Source organism: Pempheris klunzingeri, chromosome 13, assembly GCF_042242105.1.
Source record: "Pempheris klunzingeri isolate RE-2024b chromosome 13, fPemKlu1.hap1, whole genome shotgun sequence".
In the NCBI taxonomy this organism is placed as follows: domain Eukaryota; kingdom Metazoa; phylum Chordata; class Actinopteri; order Acropomatiformes; family Pempheridae; genus Pempheris; species Pempheris klunzingeri.
The window spans coordinates 15674732-15696371 of record NC_092024.1 but is presented as its reverse complement, the minus strand read 5'-3'; the positions used below and the strand labels follow the sequence as shown (position 1 = coordinate 15696371).

The 21640-nt window shown below is 40.9% G+C and overlaps 1 protein-coding gene across 1 annotated transcript in view; it reads left to right on the top strand.

The window, feature by feature from the left end:
- Nucleotides 1-1928: 1928 nt before the first annotated feature.
- The window catches only part of cdin1 (CDAN1 interacting nuclease 1), a 54115-nt gene continuing 34403 nt past the window's right edge, over nt 1929-21640 (top strand). The window contains exons 1-6 of the mRNA XM_070842660.1: nt 1929-1960; nt 2213-2340; nt 11932-11977; nt 12949-13013; nt 13864-13924; nt 17019-17091. Coding sequence (XP_070698761.1) covers nt 1958-1960; nt 2213-2340; nt 11932-11977; nt 12949-13013; nt 13864-13924; nt 17019-17091 — 376 coding nt within the window. The 5' untranslated portion in view covers nt 1929-1957. The remainder of the gene's footprint in view (nt 1961-2212; nt 2341-11931; nt 11978-12948; nt 13014-13863; nt 13925-17018; nt 17092-21640) is intronic.

Genomic DNA, 21640 nt, shown 5'->3' with positions numbered 1-21640 from the left:
AGCTCCCTTTTGTAGCCACCACAGAGCACTGAGCCCTTTCAGACCCAGGAACTGTGCCGCTGAACACACGGCCAGAGACCTCAGCTCATCTCAGACATCATACTACACTGCCCAACAACAATGAGCTCTATTTTCTGATGCACCACAGGTCAGATAGAGCCTTTCTGCTCACCGAAGCATTGTTCACCCACCACGGAGGAAATCAGCGATGTTGTCGTCAAAAGACTAGACCACAGAATTACATGACGTCGTCACAGTCTTGCAGGCAGTACGGCCAATTTCAGCTGAGAGTTTTTCACATTTTAAGGATAATCATTTTGCAGTGATGAAAATGAAAAACAAACCGAAAAATAAGAAACATGTGAAACTGTTGTTAAAATGTTGCTGAGACTTCCATGCATCTGTACGTCAAGAGAGATTAAAGAGAAAATCTATTAGCCCAGACTGAGGTTTAGCACTGTTCAGAGACTAATTACACAACAATGCCATTGTAAAATTATATTGATCTCAAGGGGTGTATTTGACAAATTAGGTCTTAAAGATTTTAGTCCTATTTCAGTGTTGTCTAAAATCAGCACTCCAGACAGAAGCAATCATCTGGTTCAGATGGAAATAAAGAAACAAATTGAATCATTAACTATTTTCCTACGATATTAGTTTGCCTTTGTAACCATTAAATTCCTATTTCTACTGAAATGCAAGCGGATTGGAGTTGTGAATGTTAACTGCAGGCAGAGCAAACATTTATCCTTTAAATTCAAAATAATTGTTATATGTTAAACAAATCCCTCAAGTATTTTGTACTACAGTACTCTATGGCACATCATCATCCTCGATGTAATTTACATATTTCTGCTGGAGGCATTTAAAGCACTGGTGAGGTGAAAGATGTCGATGGTGCTGGGGGTCTATGGCTGGGGATGGCCCACAAAAATTGCAAACTCCAGCTTGTAGGAAATAATTAAGAAAAGCCCGGACCAACATTCTCTCATGGGAGCAGAATTCCTGTCTACAGCCCTGATTCAACCACTGCAAGGTGAACGAATACACTACACAATAATGATGTGTCACTGCATTGGACTTTGGTAAACTGTATGTCTCCCTTAAAGTGTATAATCTCTGCGCTTACATGAAAAGTTATCAGCGGTTTAAGATACTGTAGTTCGGAGATGTAATATCATAAAATAAAATTAAAGATGAAAACACATTTTTGTTCAAATTTGTAAATGTTTCCATTTCAAGTTAATTTTAAATGTTGGGATAGAAGCAGAATTAACAAGAGCCAAAGCCAGTGAAGTTGTGTTAAGCCCTATGAAAGCCACACATATCAGGCTTTTCTGGTTAATCATTAAGTATATCGTTTATTTTAAGGCTGTAGGCTGCAGTACAAATACACATACAAATGTGGGCATGTCTTTTGCGAAGGGAGCCATGTCTCAAAGCAGGCTGTAGGCATCTTATCTAGAGACATCGGTGGTTGCAAAAATGCATGCAAGCACACAAGTGATACTGTCGTTACAGACTGAAAATAGTGACACTGAAATTGCAGTGAGTAGCTGTTTTATACTGTACTTTACACACACATCCAGAAAGGCGCTGCCTTCTCTCTCCTTCTCTGCGCCTCTATTTCGAATAATTTTCCTTTTTTTCTGTGATCTGTCGGACTTGAGAGCAGTCAAAGAGCGTTGCAGCAGATCCTATGTCTATTCATTTCAAATAACAGCCAATGTACCTCTTGCTTTTGACGAGGATCCAATGTGATGCTTCGGAGATGAAGAGGACGAGCAGCGTGTTTTGGCTGGACACCGCCTTCGTGCTGTCAAGTAACCAATCACCGGCTGCTTTACTCAGCTCTTTGGATGAATGGACCAATCAGCGCGCTGCTCACACAAATGTCACCTCTTCAACTTCCTAGCGGGAAGCTGCTACCGGGACTGTCCACAGGCAGCAGGAATCAATGGTAAACAACCTTTTCACTTGTTATTTATCGTTCTAGAGTCACATTTGACAGTATGTTGCATTAAGTAATCAATCCCTTCGAAGCTGAGGGTAAATTATTTCATTTTGTGAAGCCCGTTTAGCGTGTGGCGTTCGCTGTAACATTAAGCTAAGTTTGGTTAGCAAAGCAGGTACAGCTGTTTTTGACAGCTGTCAAACCAGATTGCTACACAGGAGCACGCACGATTCAAACTCTCCTTCTCTGTTTGTACAGATGGATACAGCAGCTAATCAAAGGAAGATGAGACTTTCCCGAGCTGAATATAAAGAGATAGTGAGATGGACTGAACAGCTGAGACCCACTCGTCAATGTATGAAGATGCTGAAGGAAAGATTTCCTAAGTAAGTGTGTAAAGACTGGAGTTTGATTATTCTGTGCGAGTGTATGGAGTGTGTGTGTTTATGTATGAGGGCGAAAAGCTCAAACTGTAGTCCATAAGCTTCTTTACCAGCATCTGTTTGTTGTGAATCAATGATTAAGATCCAAAATGCACAAAATAAAATGTGTTTAGATCACATGTTATATACATGAGACCAAGTGAAGGTAAATTCAGTGGTGACTTTAAATCAGTCTAGCTCATAAACTCACAGTAGCATAATTTATCCCCTTGTCTCATCTCGTATTACTATATATTTATAATCCCATTTAATTCACTTCTTATGATCACTAATTAATTCCACACAGGTTTCTGTAAAGACTTCCACCACAGCATTAGCCAGTGTTTTGCCATGCATCGCTTGCACATCCAGAAATCGAAGCGAGAGAGGTTAATGGTTGTGTTTGCCTTTCTCCTTGACACTGAGGGCCCTCACTTTATTGAACGTAACATGTGTAATCCCCCAAGGCCACCAGGACACCATGGCTGATCCCGTCGAGGTCACTTACAAAGTCGTATGTATTTGGAGCTTCCTACTTCTATTGTGCCCTAATCACCAATCTAGAAGAAGGTATCAGGTCCCCAAAGGGGACACGGCAGAGCTTGAGCTCGCCTTTGTTCTCACTGTCAGCATTTTACAGAATATGTCATGCGTATAAAGTTCATCCAATATCCAGTATGTTTAGGCACCAACACTAGTGGGTCCTTCTCATGTTTATTTTGCGTTTTTCCTTCTCGTTTTGGTTTCCTAATCCAAACTGTCTTTAACAAACAGTCCAAATGCCAGTTTTTCAAAAAGTGGTACTGGTGGGTGTAATAATTAAAAGAAAACATTGGACGGTTTTCATTCCAATAATTCTACACGATCTTGCGCTCCCGGAGGTGCTGGCTCTTTTGTTTAGTCTTGCTGGTTATTGTTGTTATTTCGTTCACCATAACCAATCTTGGGGAGGCCCGTGCTCTTTAAAATCCCTGAGTCTCGTCACTGGTCCTGACAGACAGGCACGGCAGCAGTGTTTTCACAGCCTGCGAAATTATTCTGGTTGTCCAATCAGCTGAGCTGGGCTCTGGAGGGTTAGTGATTGGACTGGCAGGAAATCAGGCTCTTAAGACATAACATATCGACTAGGCCATCCATCATCTCTTAGCATGCGCTCAGGCACGGCAGTCAGCCACCCCGCCCCACACCCCTCCTGTCCCCTCGGACTGTGTGGGAGCTCTGCCACTGCGTAAATATTGGCCAGGCTGGGGCTGGCAGGGGAGGGGGTTGGAGGGGGGGGTTAGAGGTTTGTTGTGGACAAGCTTACACTGAGGGGGTGGGCAAAAGATTGGTTGGGTTATGATAGTCAGAGAGATAGAAAAGACAGTGGCTGTGTTTAGAGGGAAGGGATGCCCCGCACTTTACTTTTTAAGCATTGGACATCATATCATTTTACATTGTATGGGGTGATTTTCAAATGATGCAAGCAATGTTGAAATGTAGATTCATGTGTTGTCTACCAGTGTCATGGCAGAGGCAGTGGTGATTTTTTTATTTATTTATTTTTTTCAGGGGAATGTGCCATTTTTTATTGTGTTAAGTGATATTTTTATCTTGTATAAAATATTCCAATCAGCATATTTCTATGCTAACTTTTTAATATTAACACCTGTGCAATCAGTATATGGAAATCCCAGAAAATGCACACTGATAGTATTTAGATGCAATTAGGGGTGGAGTATAATTCGTTATTGTCTGTTATTGACTTTAAGTGAAATCATTTAGTAATGATATAATCGTGCTGTGTTATCAGGAAACTTTAATTAAAAAGTAATACTGAAAGGAAAAGTTATTGCACATGCGAGTACTTGTCTGCAGAACAGTGGATCCCATTTGTGCATTACGTAATTTTTTTATTATTTTAAATGCATTTTTCCATATCTTGATTTTAAAAAAAAAAAAAAAAAGTATTCTTATAGATATCTTGATATTGGTTTTAACTATATTGCCCAGACTTTTTTGAAATTAAAACGTAGATCTGAGTTCCAGTAATGCATCAATAGGAATAGCCATTATCCTTAAATCCCTCAATGCTATATTGACTTCATTTCATAATCATTGCTTTTGATTAGGGGCTTTAAGGGAGGAAAATTTGAACTTTGAACAAAATGATTGTTATAGGCCATTTCAAGGTAATTTGCACGGAAGGTCTGTCAGTCTTTCTGTTGTACTATGAGTATGGGTAGTGGGAGGAGAGAGGGAGTGTCCCGTAGACAGACAGAAAGAGAGAGATTGCAATGTGGACTCCCTCATCTGTAACGGCTGCATAACACAGATGTTGGGAGTCATCTGTCAGCCTGGCCTCTCTTGCCGGGCCCGAGCTGCTCTGGGGGGAAAAGAATTGGACACGGTGCTGTCACTTTTTACCCCCACTCACAATGGAGGGACATGCAAATATCAACCCCCATTCCTGCCCTCTCTTCCTTGCCCTCCTCTTAGCCAGCCATGGTGTCCTGCCTAGTATCTGGACTGCGGCTAGGCAGCGAGGGGGGTGGGAGGGCTCATCGCAGGCCGGTGTGGGGAAAAATGTGACATCAGTCCCATCACGTCCTCCTCTTGCCACGTATTAGAATTGGAAATGATGGGCTGCTCTCTGAGGCCTTGCCTGACTTCCCTTGGGTCTAGAGGGGACCCCAGTCCTTCTACCCTTTGTCCCCAGAGAGAGTCTGTGTAAGAAGGGCGAGAAAAGGAGGGAGGGAATGCGAGAGTCCTCTGTGTCCTTCTGTGCTATATTATGAATGAATTTGGATGTAATGATTACCCCCCCCCCCCCCCCCTTTTTAAAATGCCATTCAGATCACTCCTCATATGGCTCTCTCTAGGAGGGTGTGCAGAAAGGGGCAGATGCCTCTGTTTTCCAAAATGCTCAAAAAGTAAAGTGTGAAGCATCCCTCCCATCTAAACACAGCCACTGCCTCTCTTTTAACTCAGACACACACACACACACATACACACACAGCTCCCTGGTGAGGAGTCCCTGAACGTTTTTCGAATCGGGCCCTAATGTGCCGTTTTCATCAGCACTGAGGCGGGCTGCAATATGGTGCTGGGGCTCGCTCTGGGAATATGAATGTTGATTAAGCATGCGTTCAGCCTTTTGAAATTCTGAAGAAGTGTCAGAATAATGGATGTTGAGCAAATGTCAAGCATTTGTTAATTTCTCTGTTATTTGGGGTTTATCTAGCATGATCTTTGGAAGGAAAGCGCAGGACAGGGTTGTTGTGGCATGTGCCATTGATATGGTGATTTCTTGGCTACAGACACTTTGTTTTTGATGGTAATATCTAGGCACAGGACGGAGCTTAGGGACTTCCTCATTGATTATTTATTGTGGCTGAGTAGTTTATCTCTTTTTTTTACATGCTGGTTAAACCTAAGGATTTGGTAACAGGCACAATGCATTAAACTGCCAGGATCTTTATACATATAGTTTAGTTTTAAATATTTTTTTAATATAATATATAATTTATTCTTTTTCTTTTACAGTGTATGCCATAGAATCAGAATCCATTTAGAGCTATTTTTTGTTCACCCCCACAACCTTGGGGGTTGGGACCTTGGCACATGGCATAATTGCATAGTCAAATAAGAATTTTGCAAATTAGTACATGTACTGGCATTCATCAAACCGCTAAGTTATTTACAGTAACCATCTGTATTGTTGTATTGTCTCATGTAGTAACCTGAAAATTCACATTTTTAATTTCCGTTCAAAAGCCTTTTACTAAAGATCGCCTGGATCAAGAGTGAAAGTAAACGCATGAGGTTAGAGGAGATCTAAAGACACACTACAAACTCATAATGCCTAAGTTTTAAATGTGTAATATTCTTAAACAGTATATAAACAGAATATAAACAGTAACATCCCAGTGTTTCTAGTTTAACTGTTGTAGCTTTTTTCGAAGGTAGAATTCTACAGCTATTTTGTAGCCTGGAAGTGGCAATGACATTACCCAGAGACTGATCTGGTGCAGAGCCTGTCGGGGCAGCCCCGACGGCCTCCGGTGCACGGCCTCACACTTCTGGCTGCCCGTATTGAGCAAAACACAAACTGGCAGTTGGGGCTTTGGGGTGCAACCCTTGAAGGCTGAGAGGTTGGCAAACTAATTCCAGAGCTTTATGTGGTTAGATGAGCATTGCAAGAGTGAAGGGATGGATGAAGTGTAAGCAGGGGAGAGAGATGCAGAAAGAGGAGAAGCTGTGCTGAGTTTACAACTTCATGTCAGGCTAAGGAGTTCATGAATAATAGATGCAATCAATTACTTGATTAGGAAGCATGGGAATGACTACTTCCTCTTCATATCTTAGGGACATTGTCCAAGCACACCCTATAGATTGTAAAGCCTTTTCGGCTCATTGGGCTAAAAACACTGAGGTAAGCAGCCTGTTGCTTAAGTAAGGCGTAGCGACTATAAGGGACACGTGCTTGATAGATAGAAACAGTAGTTATTCAGTTGCTATACAAAATAAGACATTGATATTAGTTCAGGGTGATCATTGACACAGGAATATGAGTACTTTGCGGTAGCATCAGTGTCGTACCTCAACACCCAAAGCCACAAATACAAAAGGAAACCTACAGCATAGAATACAACAGTTCAGCTGGGTAGCAATGCTAGACTCTCTTGCCCCAGGTTTTCCTTGCATACTGGGATCAATTGCAAAAGAAGAATGAAACAAATTGCCCAGAATGGTACAAGTTCCCCAGCCATGCCTGGGGAAGTAGGCAATTGGTCAGTATAATGTGTTTCTTTGCCAGACCAGTGGACGCTCACCACTTGACAGATAACATGGGCCTCATTTTAAAATTTCCACAAGAGTTTGCAGAAGCAGCAGCAAGGACAATAATTACACTATGACAATGGCAACACACCATAATAGCTATAACATGTTTTGTCACAGACGGAGTAATGGAGATCCGTAGCTTTCAGGAGGAATCACAATTAAGGTGGTGATTGCGGGATCTTTCCTGCTCCTTTTGCCACCATTATATAACAGTTCTGACATCTCGGGGCACCTCAGCAGACAGAAATTTTAAAGATTGTAATAAAGAGAAGGGGGCTGTGAAGAGGTCAAATTTTTGCGTCTATTAGGACAACAGTAGGCAGTGAGATGCCCTGTTGTGCTTCTGCTAAAGCCATTTCTGTCCACAGTCCCCCGCAGGCTTGTAGATTTGTATGGCCTTCTGTAGAGAGACAGTGGGGGGGGTCACTAGCAGTAAATGTAGTGGAATGTACTAAGGCTTTGGACAAATCTTTCTTCAGTTATGGTAAAAAGGCTTGAAAGTATGGCAAAACTGTTAAATCATCAAACATGCTATGTGATAAGAAATTAAAATATGAAAAATGTAAATAATGGTACATTTTTGCCGCATATATGACAATTGATTATAATAAGAAGTAGGCTTTACAGTTGTTTTGCAGAAAAAAAGTAAAATAAATTTGATGGGTAAACACGTGTGCTCATTGTGCAAGTATTTGTTTGAAGCTGCATGACACACTGAGATTTGTGTTTGTTTCTATCTCTTGTCAAAATATATCACATTTATACATTAGTGGGTAAAGATTTTTTTGGTACACATTTGTTTTGCTGCTGATGACGGTAGGCTTAGCTGACAAACAGATGTTAGCATTTTGCCTATCAGCATGTGTAATTAGCAGCATTTGCATATCCAGAGTGTTTAAGCCACATTCGGCTGTTTTTCACTTTATAAAATATTGATCTATAGGAAAGTAAATGAGTAATATGTTATTGTCAGCACTTGCTTGGTTGAACTCTTTAGATGAGAAATAAATCCAAACTATGTGAGGAGAGCGTTGGCTAATAATCATAGTAATAGAGGTGTGGATATCGAGAGAGAGCGGTAGAACAAGATATTTAAACTAAAGAATCCTTCCATACACTCTGTGAAAGTGTGTCATTTCATCCATGTCATTCCCTTTTCAAAATGGCTCCACAGCCATTAGTAAAAATATGTGCTATGCCTCAATTAGCCAGATCCATGCCCCGAAGAGTCGCACCATGCAACACTCCCTGCATGCAGATCCACCAAATGCTAACTACTGTCGCAGCATATGATACCAATGCCATTAGCCAGGTGGCTTTCATTACCTAAATTACAGCTATTGTTTATAATTAATTATTTGTAAATAGGAAGATTCTGAATATAATTGATAGCTTGAATTCCCCCCATCTCCTATTAATTAGGTTGATGGGAATTTCTAGGCTTTTCGCTGCTGTTTTTCCCCATGTCCCAAAGACACTGATACACTCTGAGTGCATAAGGCGATAAGGCGATGCAACACTCAAACGTGAATTTGTCAGATTCATAACCAGTGGATAGCCTAGCTTAATAGAGCCTAAAGCACTGACCAGACAGGCATACCAGCTCAATGACAAAGTGAAAGTCCCTAATTGTTTTTAATTTAATCTGCTGCTTTACTATTTTGGGTGCTAGTGCATATTAATGCTCTGTCTTATGTTGTAAGGAAGGGTAATTAGGTTGAGAGTGAATGATTCCCAAACCACTCTTCTGTCTCCCAACCTTCTGTTTCCCCATGTTCTAAATTATATCCAAGAGGGGGGGGGTTATGAGTTTCCTCTCACATAAAGGTCAATGTAAGGATGTGCTACAGTGTCACAAACTCTTTTTGAAATGAATGTTCAAATATATTTATTGTTTACTTTAATAAATTTTAATAATTAAATACCGCTTTCAACCAAACAGGTGAACCTTTTTTCTAACTCATGAAATATAAGCAAGATGGCAGTGTAAGTAGGATAGAGATTCACTATTTATTTAATTGTTTACATAGGCATCCTACAGATGCATAAAAAAAAAACCTAAGCTTTGTCTATTTGAGTCCATGTTCTCCCAGCTGCCATCATAGCCAGGGGGTTGTTTAATGTTTGACTCTGAGAGGAAATTTGGCCAGTTTAATAACTATTGATATAAGTATGATAATAATATGATAAAAATCATGTTACCCTTTTGTACCCTTTTATATCATATAGCATTATGAAATGTTTTATAAAGGAGCTAATCCTTCTGCTGTGCTCATCATGTGCACAAAAGTGAATGAAATGCTGCTCGTTAGTTTTGTTTAAAGCCAAAAGAGACATCAAAATGTACCTTTACCTTTTGGAATAGTTATGGAATAGTGTATTTGTATTCATTTATTTTTATTTTTAGAATGACTGAGATAGGATAGAGTTTCTCAAATACTCAAGTATTATAAGGCAAGGAGGTGGATGTATTACAGTGAAGCTGTAATGCTACTGTGCAGCGGGCAGATCAAATTCCCATTGTAAGGCCGCACTTGGCCTCATATTTTAGCATGATGTGAGGATACTGTACCCAGGAGAGCACATGTTGGATATACATTAATGTAGAATCTGCAATAACTTACTATTAATGTCTGTTAAATGGAAAAAAGGGCATTATACAATATGAGTGCAGTGTAAAACTTGACAGACTCTATAAAACTCTTGGTTTGGATCCAAGTATCTGCACTCATCTCTTTGCATCACTCTCATTATTCATCTTTTTCAAATCTTACAATAGTTATTTTCAGAGTTTTTTCATTTGTCTAGTTTTGATGTCGGCAAAAACTGATGATGAAAAAAAGATAAGCAAACATCCCCAAAGTTCTTAGTGTTTTTGAAACAGATATGTTTTCCCAGATATTTAGAGTAGTTTATGTCCCTTTAAAGCTAACAGGGTATAGATTTAGCAATTAGGCAGTAATCATGCTCATTATAGAGAGTAATCCATTTAAAACCTAACAGATGTCTGTTCCAACAGGGGGATCGCGATGGTCCCATGCCAACAATAAGGCCGTAATGTTGTTGAAATGCTCAGGTGCAAGGTTGAAGTGTGGAAGAAATTTTTTTTCTCCTTTAAGTGTCCACATGTTGACAGTTGACCATTTAATGGCCAACTTAATTGCAGTGGCCCCTTCGTCCCCAAGCATCATTGTAAATGAATGCTGAGGTGGCAGTGCTTTTTTTTCTTAGAGTTCCCCCCTCTTCTCCTTTTGCTTCAAACAATTGTTCCTTCACTTTTGTAACTGTATGTTTGTTGTTTGACGAGACTCGTCGTGTGTGACGGGTCGTGCCCCAGAGAGTTTGAATAGTTGAGAATTAGCTGCTCTCCAGCCAAAACTGGCATCTGGAGAAGCAAAGATGATGTCTTTGGTGGGATCAGTCATTATGAACTGCTAAACTTTTCCAGTGGCTGAAATGCTTGTATTAAGATATGGTCACAGGCAGAGACTCCAGACAGAAATCGATGTTTGAGATTCCTTTGGCTTTGTTTACATGTCACATGGTTATTTCATGGTTTATAGTGATTGATGTCGAAGGTCTATGTGGACTCAATATTTCAATGCAGATCGGACGCTTCGGCTTCTCGTCAGTATTTACATACCACTCTCAGGTGACTTGTAACAAAAAAGCCATTAAATTTAACAATCAAGTGTGCTCAGAGCAGTATATGCAGACACAAACCCACTGGAGACCATCACAGAGCAGTTTGTATGTGTATGTCCGTGTGTGCGTCTTTCTACTGTGTTTGCGTTATGTTTTTTTTTTTTCTTGACGCGCAGGGTAGAGGTATGTATCATCCAATTAGAATAATATCTGTCACCACTTTAAATATCTTCAACTCAAAGGATGCTGTGGGGGTTGGGGGGAGGTATCGAAGGGGCTGTGAGTCCCCGCTGGAGCTGCCTGTTTTCCAGGTTTGCTTCTCTGCCAGGTGTTTGACATTGACTGGAGCTGGAGATGAATGTAACTTATGGCAACCCATGGAATTGACCGACTCCTGGGAGTCCCAGCTTCCTGCAGTGAAAGTTTCCATTTTCAAAGCCCATCAGTTGCAGTGGGAGGGCTCCAGAACGGCCCATATGCCAGCACTGACAGTGAAGCAGGAAAACTTTCTCCTATCCCTGCCTGTCTGTTGCTGCACCACTCACACAAACAACATACAGTGGTCAAACCCCTTGCAAAGACACATCTACCACACCAGGAAGCGTCATTGTGAATGCTGTGCTTCTTTTGATTATATTTGAATCCTACAATTATTTGCACAAATGTCACCAATTTCTCTCCAATTTTACTGTGTTTTCTCTGGCTGTGAATGACTGTTCTTGCCTTTTTACAACAGCAGAATATGCACCTCAATTAAAAACAATTTAGCTTTCAGCATTCTTACGGAGGAGAAAGGGGATGGTGGAAGATGGTATGTATGAATGAGTGAAAGGAAGACAAAAAAAAACGGGCTATATTTTTCTCATCTCTCATACCACACACAACCTCCCCCTTTTTCCCACCCCCACACCATCATGGCAGGAATCCTTTGTCAGAGGTGTTCATCTGGAACAACTTTGCCACACTTGTTTTCATGTTCTTTTAGATTACAGGGCAGCTGGCCTCAGCTTTGAAGCTCCCCCTCTCCCTTTGTCTCTGTGCAATGCACTCTGGTAATTAACTTTGTCCTTCTTTTATTTGTTCCAGTCACTCGCAGTCCACTCTTCTGAGCATCTTCTCCCTGGAGTACCAGGTTAGAAGTTTTCTTCCTTTGTGAGCCCTGACAGGTGCCTAATTGAATGATGAATGTCCCTTTATTTCTTTGTAATTGAACTGCCAGCTCTCTGATTGGTTTGGAGGATGCCCCCCCACCATACACCCGTTTATTTCACCGCCCCCCCCTTACTCCTCTCCACGTTCACGTTGAGGGCCCTTGCCTGCCTGAGCCTCAGTGGATGTCTGCCAAGCCTTCCCATCCATCTGTCTAATAACATCTAGCCCCTGCTTATTTGGTGGACCTGTAATAAATTATGCTAAACCATTATTATTCTGACAATAATAATTTCCCCGTGTAGTGCGGCTGCGTGTGCTAAATGTTTGCTGACTCGCACTGTCACTGCTGCTTTCCACGGCTGACAGCGGATGATGATAAATGGCCGCTGCCGCCAGTGGCAGAAGGCAGCACAGGCAGAAAATGGAGTCATTTATCATCCCCCTGACAGGTGTCAGTCACACTGCCTGTCTCTGTGGAATTACATTTTTTTTGTGTGTAGTAGTTTTTAAATAAGTTGTTTTTTAACCAATGCTCGTCCTCCTTTATCCCCTGTCCTCATCCTCCCCGGCGAAGATGGCAATTGAATCGCATGGAAATGTCAGGGTGTGGAATGTGGAATAGGGTCATTGTTTGATCGAAAAAGGGGAAATGAATACAAGGTTGGAGTGAGGGGCGGGGGGGGTTGAACAAGGTTGCCTTGGCACACTCTGACCCCTAGCAAAGTTATTGGAATGAAATTACTGTGACCCAAGATCTCATACGCTTGTTGATATACAATAGAGCAGAGGGGCCAAGACTGAACAAGTTGGCGTTTTATTTAAGTGGACTGGAAAAATGTAATGCTTTTGCCTCCTAACGAATTGTCTTTTATGGAAATAAACCACTGTTGTTGTTGTTATTATTATTGTTATTTTTTTATTATTGTTACATCTGTGTTCTCTTTGTGCCAGAAACGAACCAAAAGAACATTCTCAAGACACCATGCATCAGATGCTATTGAAAGCCACTACCAAAGGTGCTTTATTATATTGTTGTGTGTATCTATATTGCTCTTCTCTCTTCTGTTCTGTTGTCTGTTTATCTTCCTCTCATCTCTATCACTGTTCTTTCTTCTTTTTAAAAAAAATCCATCTTCCACTCCTGTGTGCTCTCTTTGTCTTCCCTGCTCCCTGACTGTGGAGGGGACTTGCCAAAGTCGGTGGGCCACCATAACAGATATAATCTCCTCCAAACAAATCACCACTCCCAGGATTCTTTCCAGACCTTCACTTGCACCTGCTAAGCTAAAGCTCTGTTCTCCATTTCAAATTGAAAGCAGAAAAATGAAAAAAAAAAAAAAAACAACAACAACCAGCCACTGGACATTTGCCTCACAGAGGCTTATGATGGGATGATTATCTGTAATTCAATGAATAAGGATAAATTAAAGAAAAAAACGCTGTAGGGGGGGAAGCCTCTTTGCATATGGCAATTAGCCTTTATCTATCTTATTAGGCCATTGTTCTGGGGAAAACAAGGCTGGTTAATGCATTTCTAATCCACTTACAACAACAAACCTCAGAGATGATCTGGGTAAGATCTGTGGGGAGCTGCAGTTTTAGCTGGCGTACGAAAAAAGGATTTTTGGGCGGCAGGGGTTAACTAACTATCATATGCTTGTCTGGCTTCAAGGAAATTTGAAGCCCTTCAAGCAGTGATGTTTTAACCGCACTGAGCCTGCCATATGCCACCTAGGGCAAAGTCATCAGGGACATTAGCATGTCTTGGCTAGCCTGGTCTAGTCCCCTCTACCCTTCTGTCTGCCTTTGTGGGCCATGTGTTTTTTTTTTTTTTGACTGCTGCTGTTGTTCTTTGTTATAATGAAGGTATCTGAGTGAAGCCAAGGCACATCCTACTGCTCCTGTCCTGCTGGAGTTGGCCATTGAGGTACTGGTGTAACCTTTAGTTTTTCTCTCTCTTTTTTTTTTTTTTCTTATCTTTGAAAAAAAGCCTCAACTGATGTTTACCTTTTTCTATAAATGGATAGGTAGAAGTTGGCTGGAGTTTTTGATTTTCTCCGTTGTCTGTTAGTCATTATCAAAATTGGTCTGCTCCATTATCAATTATTTAATGTAATTAGCTCTCACCTCCATTAAGCAGATGTGAAAATACTTTTTGTGTTTTATTATGTAATTTTCCAAATTGCACTTCAGGCAGAGTTCCCACAAACTGCGGACAGGTGAGAGCAGGGTCATTGGTTAATTCTTCTCTTCATCACTTCATCACTTGTTTACTTTTGGAGGTCAGTGAAGGATTTGTACTCTGTGGTATTCATACAGGTGTGAACTTAAATCCAAGCTATTCAGTGGTGCAAAACTCAAATAGACCCTCTATTTGAGTCGGTGGATGTTTGCGTGTTTTTTCTTTATACACTTAAATTATTCACTTGACCGAGTTTATGCTTTTCACATCTGTGAAAATGAATCTACTCCGTGGCCACTAGTGTTTCTTACATTTTGCACCTAGTCAGTAAATTATGATATTCCCTTAAGGGTAGTCCCAAAGAATCAACCAACAGTTCCTCCTCAGTAAATAGAATAGAGCAATGGCAGTTTATATGGCTGAATTACTAGAATGTATGCATTATGTTTTCCATTGTTATTATACTGTACATATACATGTTTTGTCACTGTTTTTTCCACTTTTTTTTTTTTATTTCTGTTTGTTTTATTTTAACACATTATTAGTCTTACAGTTTCATCATATTTTGATTGTTCCAAAAGGCTACATAACCTTTTAAAATATTTAAAAGCACATTTAAATTTTTATTGGTGCTTACACCAGGCAATGCAATTTGAGGGTTTCTTAATCTAAAATCAGAGTAGTTCACATGCATCAGTGGCACCTCAAAGCTAACTGCCATTATTCATTCTCCATTTAATTGACACATGATTTTTTTTCTCCAAAGGATTAAATTCAGCTCAGAGATAACTGTCTATGAACCATTTAACTGTCATTTTAATATGCTACTTAACATTTAAACCAAGCACTCATGGTCTCCCAGACCGCTAATTGATGTAGTTTCATCCCTTTATGAGACAATATATCTCCAACAGAGGGAAATGATTAACAATGATGAAAACTGTTCATGGGTTTCTTTTTTTGCCCCCAGAAGTCTGTCATGGATGAGCGTTCTAAACTCGATATTTGCTGTTTTTGGCATGCTTTATATGGAGCTTTCTGTAAAGGTTACTTAAACATTAAAGATTTAGAGCAGGTGCAGTTAAGCTGTACTGTAGATGAGACCCATTAGCTTTGGTAGCCAAGAAGATCTGAGTTTTACTGAACAATAATTATTTTCTGAAGGAATTCAAGGTTCTGTGAATCTCAGTCACATGTTAGACCCATGAAGTGCTGCAGTCTGACTTGAGAATGGAGATGGACTCATGATTAATATGAAAATTAGGGAGACGCAAGTACCTGAACTAATCAGGTGGTCCTTATTCAGGCTGGGCCGGCGCTGGTAATGTTGTCATTTTTCATGTGTCAGCCCTGATGCAGGTTACCAAGAATCTGATGCTCTCTTTATCCATAGGTGTGTATAGAAAGCAGGCCAATAAGCCCAAAGAGGGAAGGATTGAGAGGAGAGAAGAAAGGGAGAGAAAATGAGAGGGGTTAAGGAGAGGAATGAGAGCTGCTGTAGCTGCAAGCTACAAATGCTAAGTCTGAAACGCTATCAGAGCTCTTAATGAAGATATAACTCCGTGTTCAACCCTTAATTATTATAGACATGTTTGGCCTTTTTTACAAGCTGCCTTTTTCATGCAATATTGTGGAGATGTTAACAAATACTACTGCGGGTAAAAAAGGACATTATTTAGATGGAAGCCTCACTGCTCCCAGTGTTACCAGGAAGCATCAGAGAAAAGATAAAACACAACATTCTCGCTATAGGCTTTGGGCAAATTCACTTTTGGTACCCAATTATGCTAACAAGAGAAAAAATTATCTTTGGTTGCAAGAATTTTGTGTTCATAACGAGCTGCCTAGAAATGGCAGTCTTCAAGCAATATTTTAATTTCTTCCATACCAAAGAGGCTGTGGAATTTAGTAGTGAGTGACTTTCTTCTCGTTTGCAGCTTATACGGTATAAACAAAGGTGGAATGCAAAACTTTAACGCCTGGTTTACCTATAAAACTTAGACATGCCTCTGAACATTTGGGATTTTTTATGGATGGAAACCTGTTAATTCAACTGAATATTCTTCTTGCCTTGAGAATAAGTGTTGGTTTTCAGTGCAAACCAGTCTAACACAGAATCTGGGCGATAGATACCTTCAGTATCAGTCATTAGTGCTCTCTCTCACCTGTCAGGGCTTCTCCCAGCACTCAAATCAAAAACACTGTGCACCTCTCAAGGTGTCTTTGTGTTCAAAGAGTGCTGCAGCCATAGGTTCTATACTTCCTATTAAAGATCTGCATTCCCACAGTCCCTCCGGTGTGTCCCGTTGGTTTCGGCAGTTTTGCCTTGGTGACCATCCTATGATTAAAGCTCTCCATTGTCTCTAGCCTGGGCATAGTGAGTGCCGCTTTTTCATATGAGATGAGAGACTGTGGTTGTCTGTTTGACAGAGGCAAAGGCAATTCAGCTGGGTAGCTTGGCGGCGTAATAGGCAAACTCTTGTTCCTGTGGGAAAGGTTATTGCAAAGCAAGACTTTCAAAGACCAATTTGCACAGTGGTTTTTGAAAGTTAGGTCAAGGTTTGGAGACACAATGATATAATTTAGAGCCATTACAATCATTATTATATATGTGACATCAGCCGAAGGTAGACCGGCCATGCAATTTCAGTGCTGTAATGCTCAGACTCTCTGAAATATGTTCTCACTTCCAACTGGATATGTGGGATTAATCTGAAGGTTTGTGAAAATAACAGTTCTGCTATACCTACGTTTTAAAGTAGCATTAACTTGGCATCGACGCCATAGCCTGTTTTTTATTAAGGCGAATTCTCTTTTTTTTTGTTCAATCTATGTAAAGGTGGATCTGTCTCCTGCACTGATGGCTCGTATCATCCTGGACAGGTTTCTGCAGGACCTGGAGGGTGAAATGCGTGAGTAACACTGTTCCATTTCCCACTCTGTCCTTTCTATCATTCCCTCCATCAGTCTTAATTGCTGCACTTTGTCTTTTGAATCCCCTTCTGTTTGAGTCCCAGTACCAGTTCTCGCTGCTGTATTTTCATCCTGTCCAGACCTAATGAGAGACAGACCACATTTAGTAGTTGCTGCATCCCAGTGCACATAACTGGCAATTAAGCACTGGAAAGACCACCCACCTCTCAACTGCAGTGTGGATCAATGCTAGCTCACCTCATCAGTGTTATTTATAACACCCCTGATTTCTTTCCTCACCCTTCTTCATCCCCCAATGCATCCATCTCCCCCCTACCTTCTCTTTTTCCCTCATCCCCTTCTCTTTCACCTTCACTACTGGGGTCTTCTGAGGAAATTGAGTTAAAGAAAAGTGTGGCAGAAAAAGCAAACCATTCCTAGGTAGCGCTGATGGATACGCTATGGGAGGACAAAATTCCAGACGCAAATATTTTCGTTGAACATTTCAAAGAGATTGTCCAGAAACTGTGTGAATAAGTGTTCATGAACATTCTGGTTAGTGTCTGTCTTTTTCCTCCTCACTAGAAAGTTCTTACATCATCGTCTCTAATATTTTTTGGCACTAATACTGGTATGTGAAAATATATTTAAAAAATACACATTTTAAAATGAAAAATTTATCAATTTGTACTTTTCTCTTTTGGACCTCTTTCTCTTTCTTTTTCACTTGGGAAATTCCAATATCACATGCACACATGATTCCTTATCATTTCAATAGGCCTATCCTGAGGATTGTGTGTATGCAGTAGTCAGTGCTCTGAGAGTGAATCGCACGATGTCAAAAAGACGTGCTTCCAATTTAATCAAGAAAGAGATTAAAGTGGATGTGTGTTATTTTCAACTTCGCCACAGCACAGCCATTTGTCAAAGTCAAAGATGTGATTGCTTTGGACCCACCGTTATCCACTGCCTGTCAAAATACTAGTCTGAGCAGCTTGTAGAACAGGGCATCCATCCAGGGGAAGCACTCCGTCTCAGATAATAGCACATTGCATCCCTCCATCTCCATACAGTGAAAACATGCTTTATTATTGCTATGAATAGATTTGTAGCAGATGAAACTTCCTCGATGATCGTTGTTTAATTTCAAAACAATGTTGGAACCATGCAGCATCTCAGTGTTTGCAGGCTAGGGAGTAATGTCATGGCCGTGGTTCCTCTGGTAGAAAGTGATTTCACATAAGCCAGATAGCTTTTACAGGATAATCATAGATCCAAATCAGCCTAACTAAGTCCACATGCTGTGACGAAACACAATGATTTAGATCAGAATAATACCTACCATTTTATTTGGTAAAATAGTTTGATTGGTACCTGCTATATGAACATGACACATTTTCAAATGATGACGTTGTTTTACTGTAATCCTTTCCACTATTGCCAGCTGTAAAGGCAGTTGCTTTGAGGGTGACTGCTGTTTTGACAGAGCTCCTCTGCAATCTCCTGATGACCTGCATGGCCTTTACAAATGAATTGCTGGCCACATGGGCTGCACGGTCAAATCGTCCAATCTCCCTATGTCTATATTTGACTCCAGTAATGTGCTGCCATTATGAAACAATGCTAGGATAATTGTCTTCACTAGCAATTAGCTAACATGTTGGTTCAGTGCTATTGTCAGGCATATCCGTCATGGCCCCCTCCTGCACCAGCCTGCGCTCCAGTGTACATGTGTGTGTGTTTGCGTGTTTTTGTCAGACTCCAGAGGGAGGGCAGGCAGGCGCAGTGCAAAGATCAATAGACTTCTATATAAGGGACATTACCCCCACCTGGGTGAGTGGCTTGCCTTTGCCTAGCACCATCGTTTTTTTATTCCCCTTCTCTTTCCCTTTGCATTTAAGAGACACAGGAATGGGGCCTTTGAGACCGTGGAATATATGTACAATCACTAGTGCTGGATCAATACCGAGTTTTAAATTGTTTTCTGTCCCTTCCTTGTTTTGTTTTGCTCGCTTGTTGTCGCGCCCCCTCCCACCAGGCTCTCTCCCTCCCTCCCTCCCTCTCTCCTTGCTTCCTCCCTCCCTCCTTCCTTGCTTCTTTTCCACTAGCTACACACACCACCACCACCACGCCTCAACATGACGACACCACCAACAAGCTGCCTCCCCCCTCTCCTTGCAGCAAAAGTATTGAAGAGATCATCAGTCAGGCAGAATGAAAGACTATCTGGTGGCGCTTGTAAATAAATCAATACATTCAAAGCAGTTTTATCACGTATTGAATATGATATCAACATCCATAATGGTCCTCGTCTCATGAAAACAGACCAGGGAGTAGGGGAGGAAAGGTCACATGTGCACTTTTGCACTCTTTATATCTACTATTTTAAGGTCACTAAAAGCTCCACCTGATAAGATTTTTAGGCACAAGGAGGGGGCTGTGTAAAAATACTGAATCTGATAATGATAAAAGAGAAACAATTGCTGTAATGTGCTGCAAAACATACATTTTTCGCAAATCGCTTATTTTCACATCTTCAAATTACTTTTTCACATTCTAAATTTTCACTATTTTTTTCATTTTCTATTACCGCTGTCTTAAATTGAGTTGAACTGAACCAAAATGAAGAATGAATCTTTTCTCATGGTCAAAAAAATTGAAATTAATGGAAAAAATGAAAAAAAAAAAAAATTGTAATCAAAAAGTAATTGAAATAATGATGTAATTGAAATTCATTTTAAAATGGTATGAAATGTTTACGTCGGCAGCAATAATGTTTTAATGAATTTTAAGTTCTCAAATTATACAATTACATTGCGAACAGGCTTATTGTGATTCCAACTTGTCGGTAGATATTACCTTTTTGAAGTCACTAAAATGCTTGTTGGGCGAGCTCCAGCCCTTTCTTTCCCCCTCCTACTATCTCTTCATCTTTCTCTCTATTCCTCCTTTGACAGGAGTTGATGTGCCTCTAGATTTAGACATACTTTTTTGAGGAGGCAATTTTGCTAGCTATTTGACCTTTTCCATTTTCCCAAGGCCCAGCTCCAGATTAGATTGCTGCTCCATGTTTTGTAACTATGTGATTCGACCGCCTTTAAGATTTATTGTCACATTCCTTTACAGAAGCCTTGTACGCAAGGTTATAAATGTCCTGTGTTTGATGTTAACACTGTGAGAATGTTAGTGTCTACTATGATCCCTTGGTTCCCTGACAGAAATCACAATAGGTTCAGTGCTTTGCAGTTTCGATGTGTTGATAACTGAATATTGTATTATGTTCTATCCAGTAAAATCTCAACTTACTACCCACCATGATTGTTATGGTTCCTCCTCTCGTCTTCAAGTGCTCCTCTCTTCTCTCTCACCTCTCCTCGCTGTGGTGGAGCTGGTGTGTATATGGAGCCTTTTTTCAAATAATGAGAGCAAGGGCACTTCATTAGCAAGAAGGGAGGGAGTAAGGAAGCAAAGCCAGGATGAGTGCTTCTGTGCGCGTGTGTGTATGCATGCAAGGGGTGGGTGCAAAGAAGGTAAGCAGCAGCGTGGCACTTCACTTGACAAGTATACTAATTACTCCTTTTCAGCAGAGAAGCTCCAGTCAGCCTCTGCCACAGTCTAATGGCCTGACCTACGAAGCCTCGCTCTATAGCAGAGCCTCCCCAGATCTACTATTACTACTGCTACACACACACACACACACACACACACACAAATGTAGAGTCTCATCTCACCGCTATCAGGGAGAATCAGGTAGAAGCAGATCAGTTCTGCCCCAGTAACCTCTTCAGGGAGTGGGCTCCTCCTGCACAGGAGATACCACCTCACATCATCAACTAGCACCTACACACCACCACAGATACTTAAAAAAACACATTTTTCCCCCTCTCTCTCCCTGTTTCTCTCTCTCTCTCTCTCTCCCTCTCTCTCTCTCACTCTCCCATCTTCTGTTTTTTTCAATACGGGGGGATAAATTTAAAAGGAGTAAATTGGAAAATCAAATGAGGGCTTTAGGCAGCCGCAGAGATTTGCAGAGCTGTCGGCCAGCGTCGCAGGGCCTCATCCATCATGTCCCACAAGTAGTCAATTCCTCTAGTATCTGTAAATGTTTTCAGATATTAGCCAATTTATATGCTCCGAGATTCATCATGGAAAATCAGCTTTAGCGGCGCACATTATCAGGACCTGTCTCTCCCTTGCTCCATGAAGTTTGATGAACGAGTGCCCCTCCACAGCTCAATGGCTTGTGCATGGGGAGCGTGGAGGGGGTGTGTGAGCATATAGAGGAAATGGGTAAGCGCCCCCCGTCCATGGAAAAAGTGGGTTTTTTAATTAATAAACAAACTTGCAGAGGAGCTCATCAGTGTCAGGGGCAATAACAATCGTCATCCGTTATTGTTTATTACGGTCCTCCCTCAACAAATGTTGCTATCTAATGAGGTTTCTCAACATTTTTTTGTGTTTGAGATAATGGCTTTTTCAACCTAGTGGAGAAAGGAAGAGTAGTTACAAATGACACAAGTAAGCAATGAGAAATCACGCCAAGGTTAT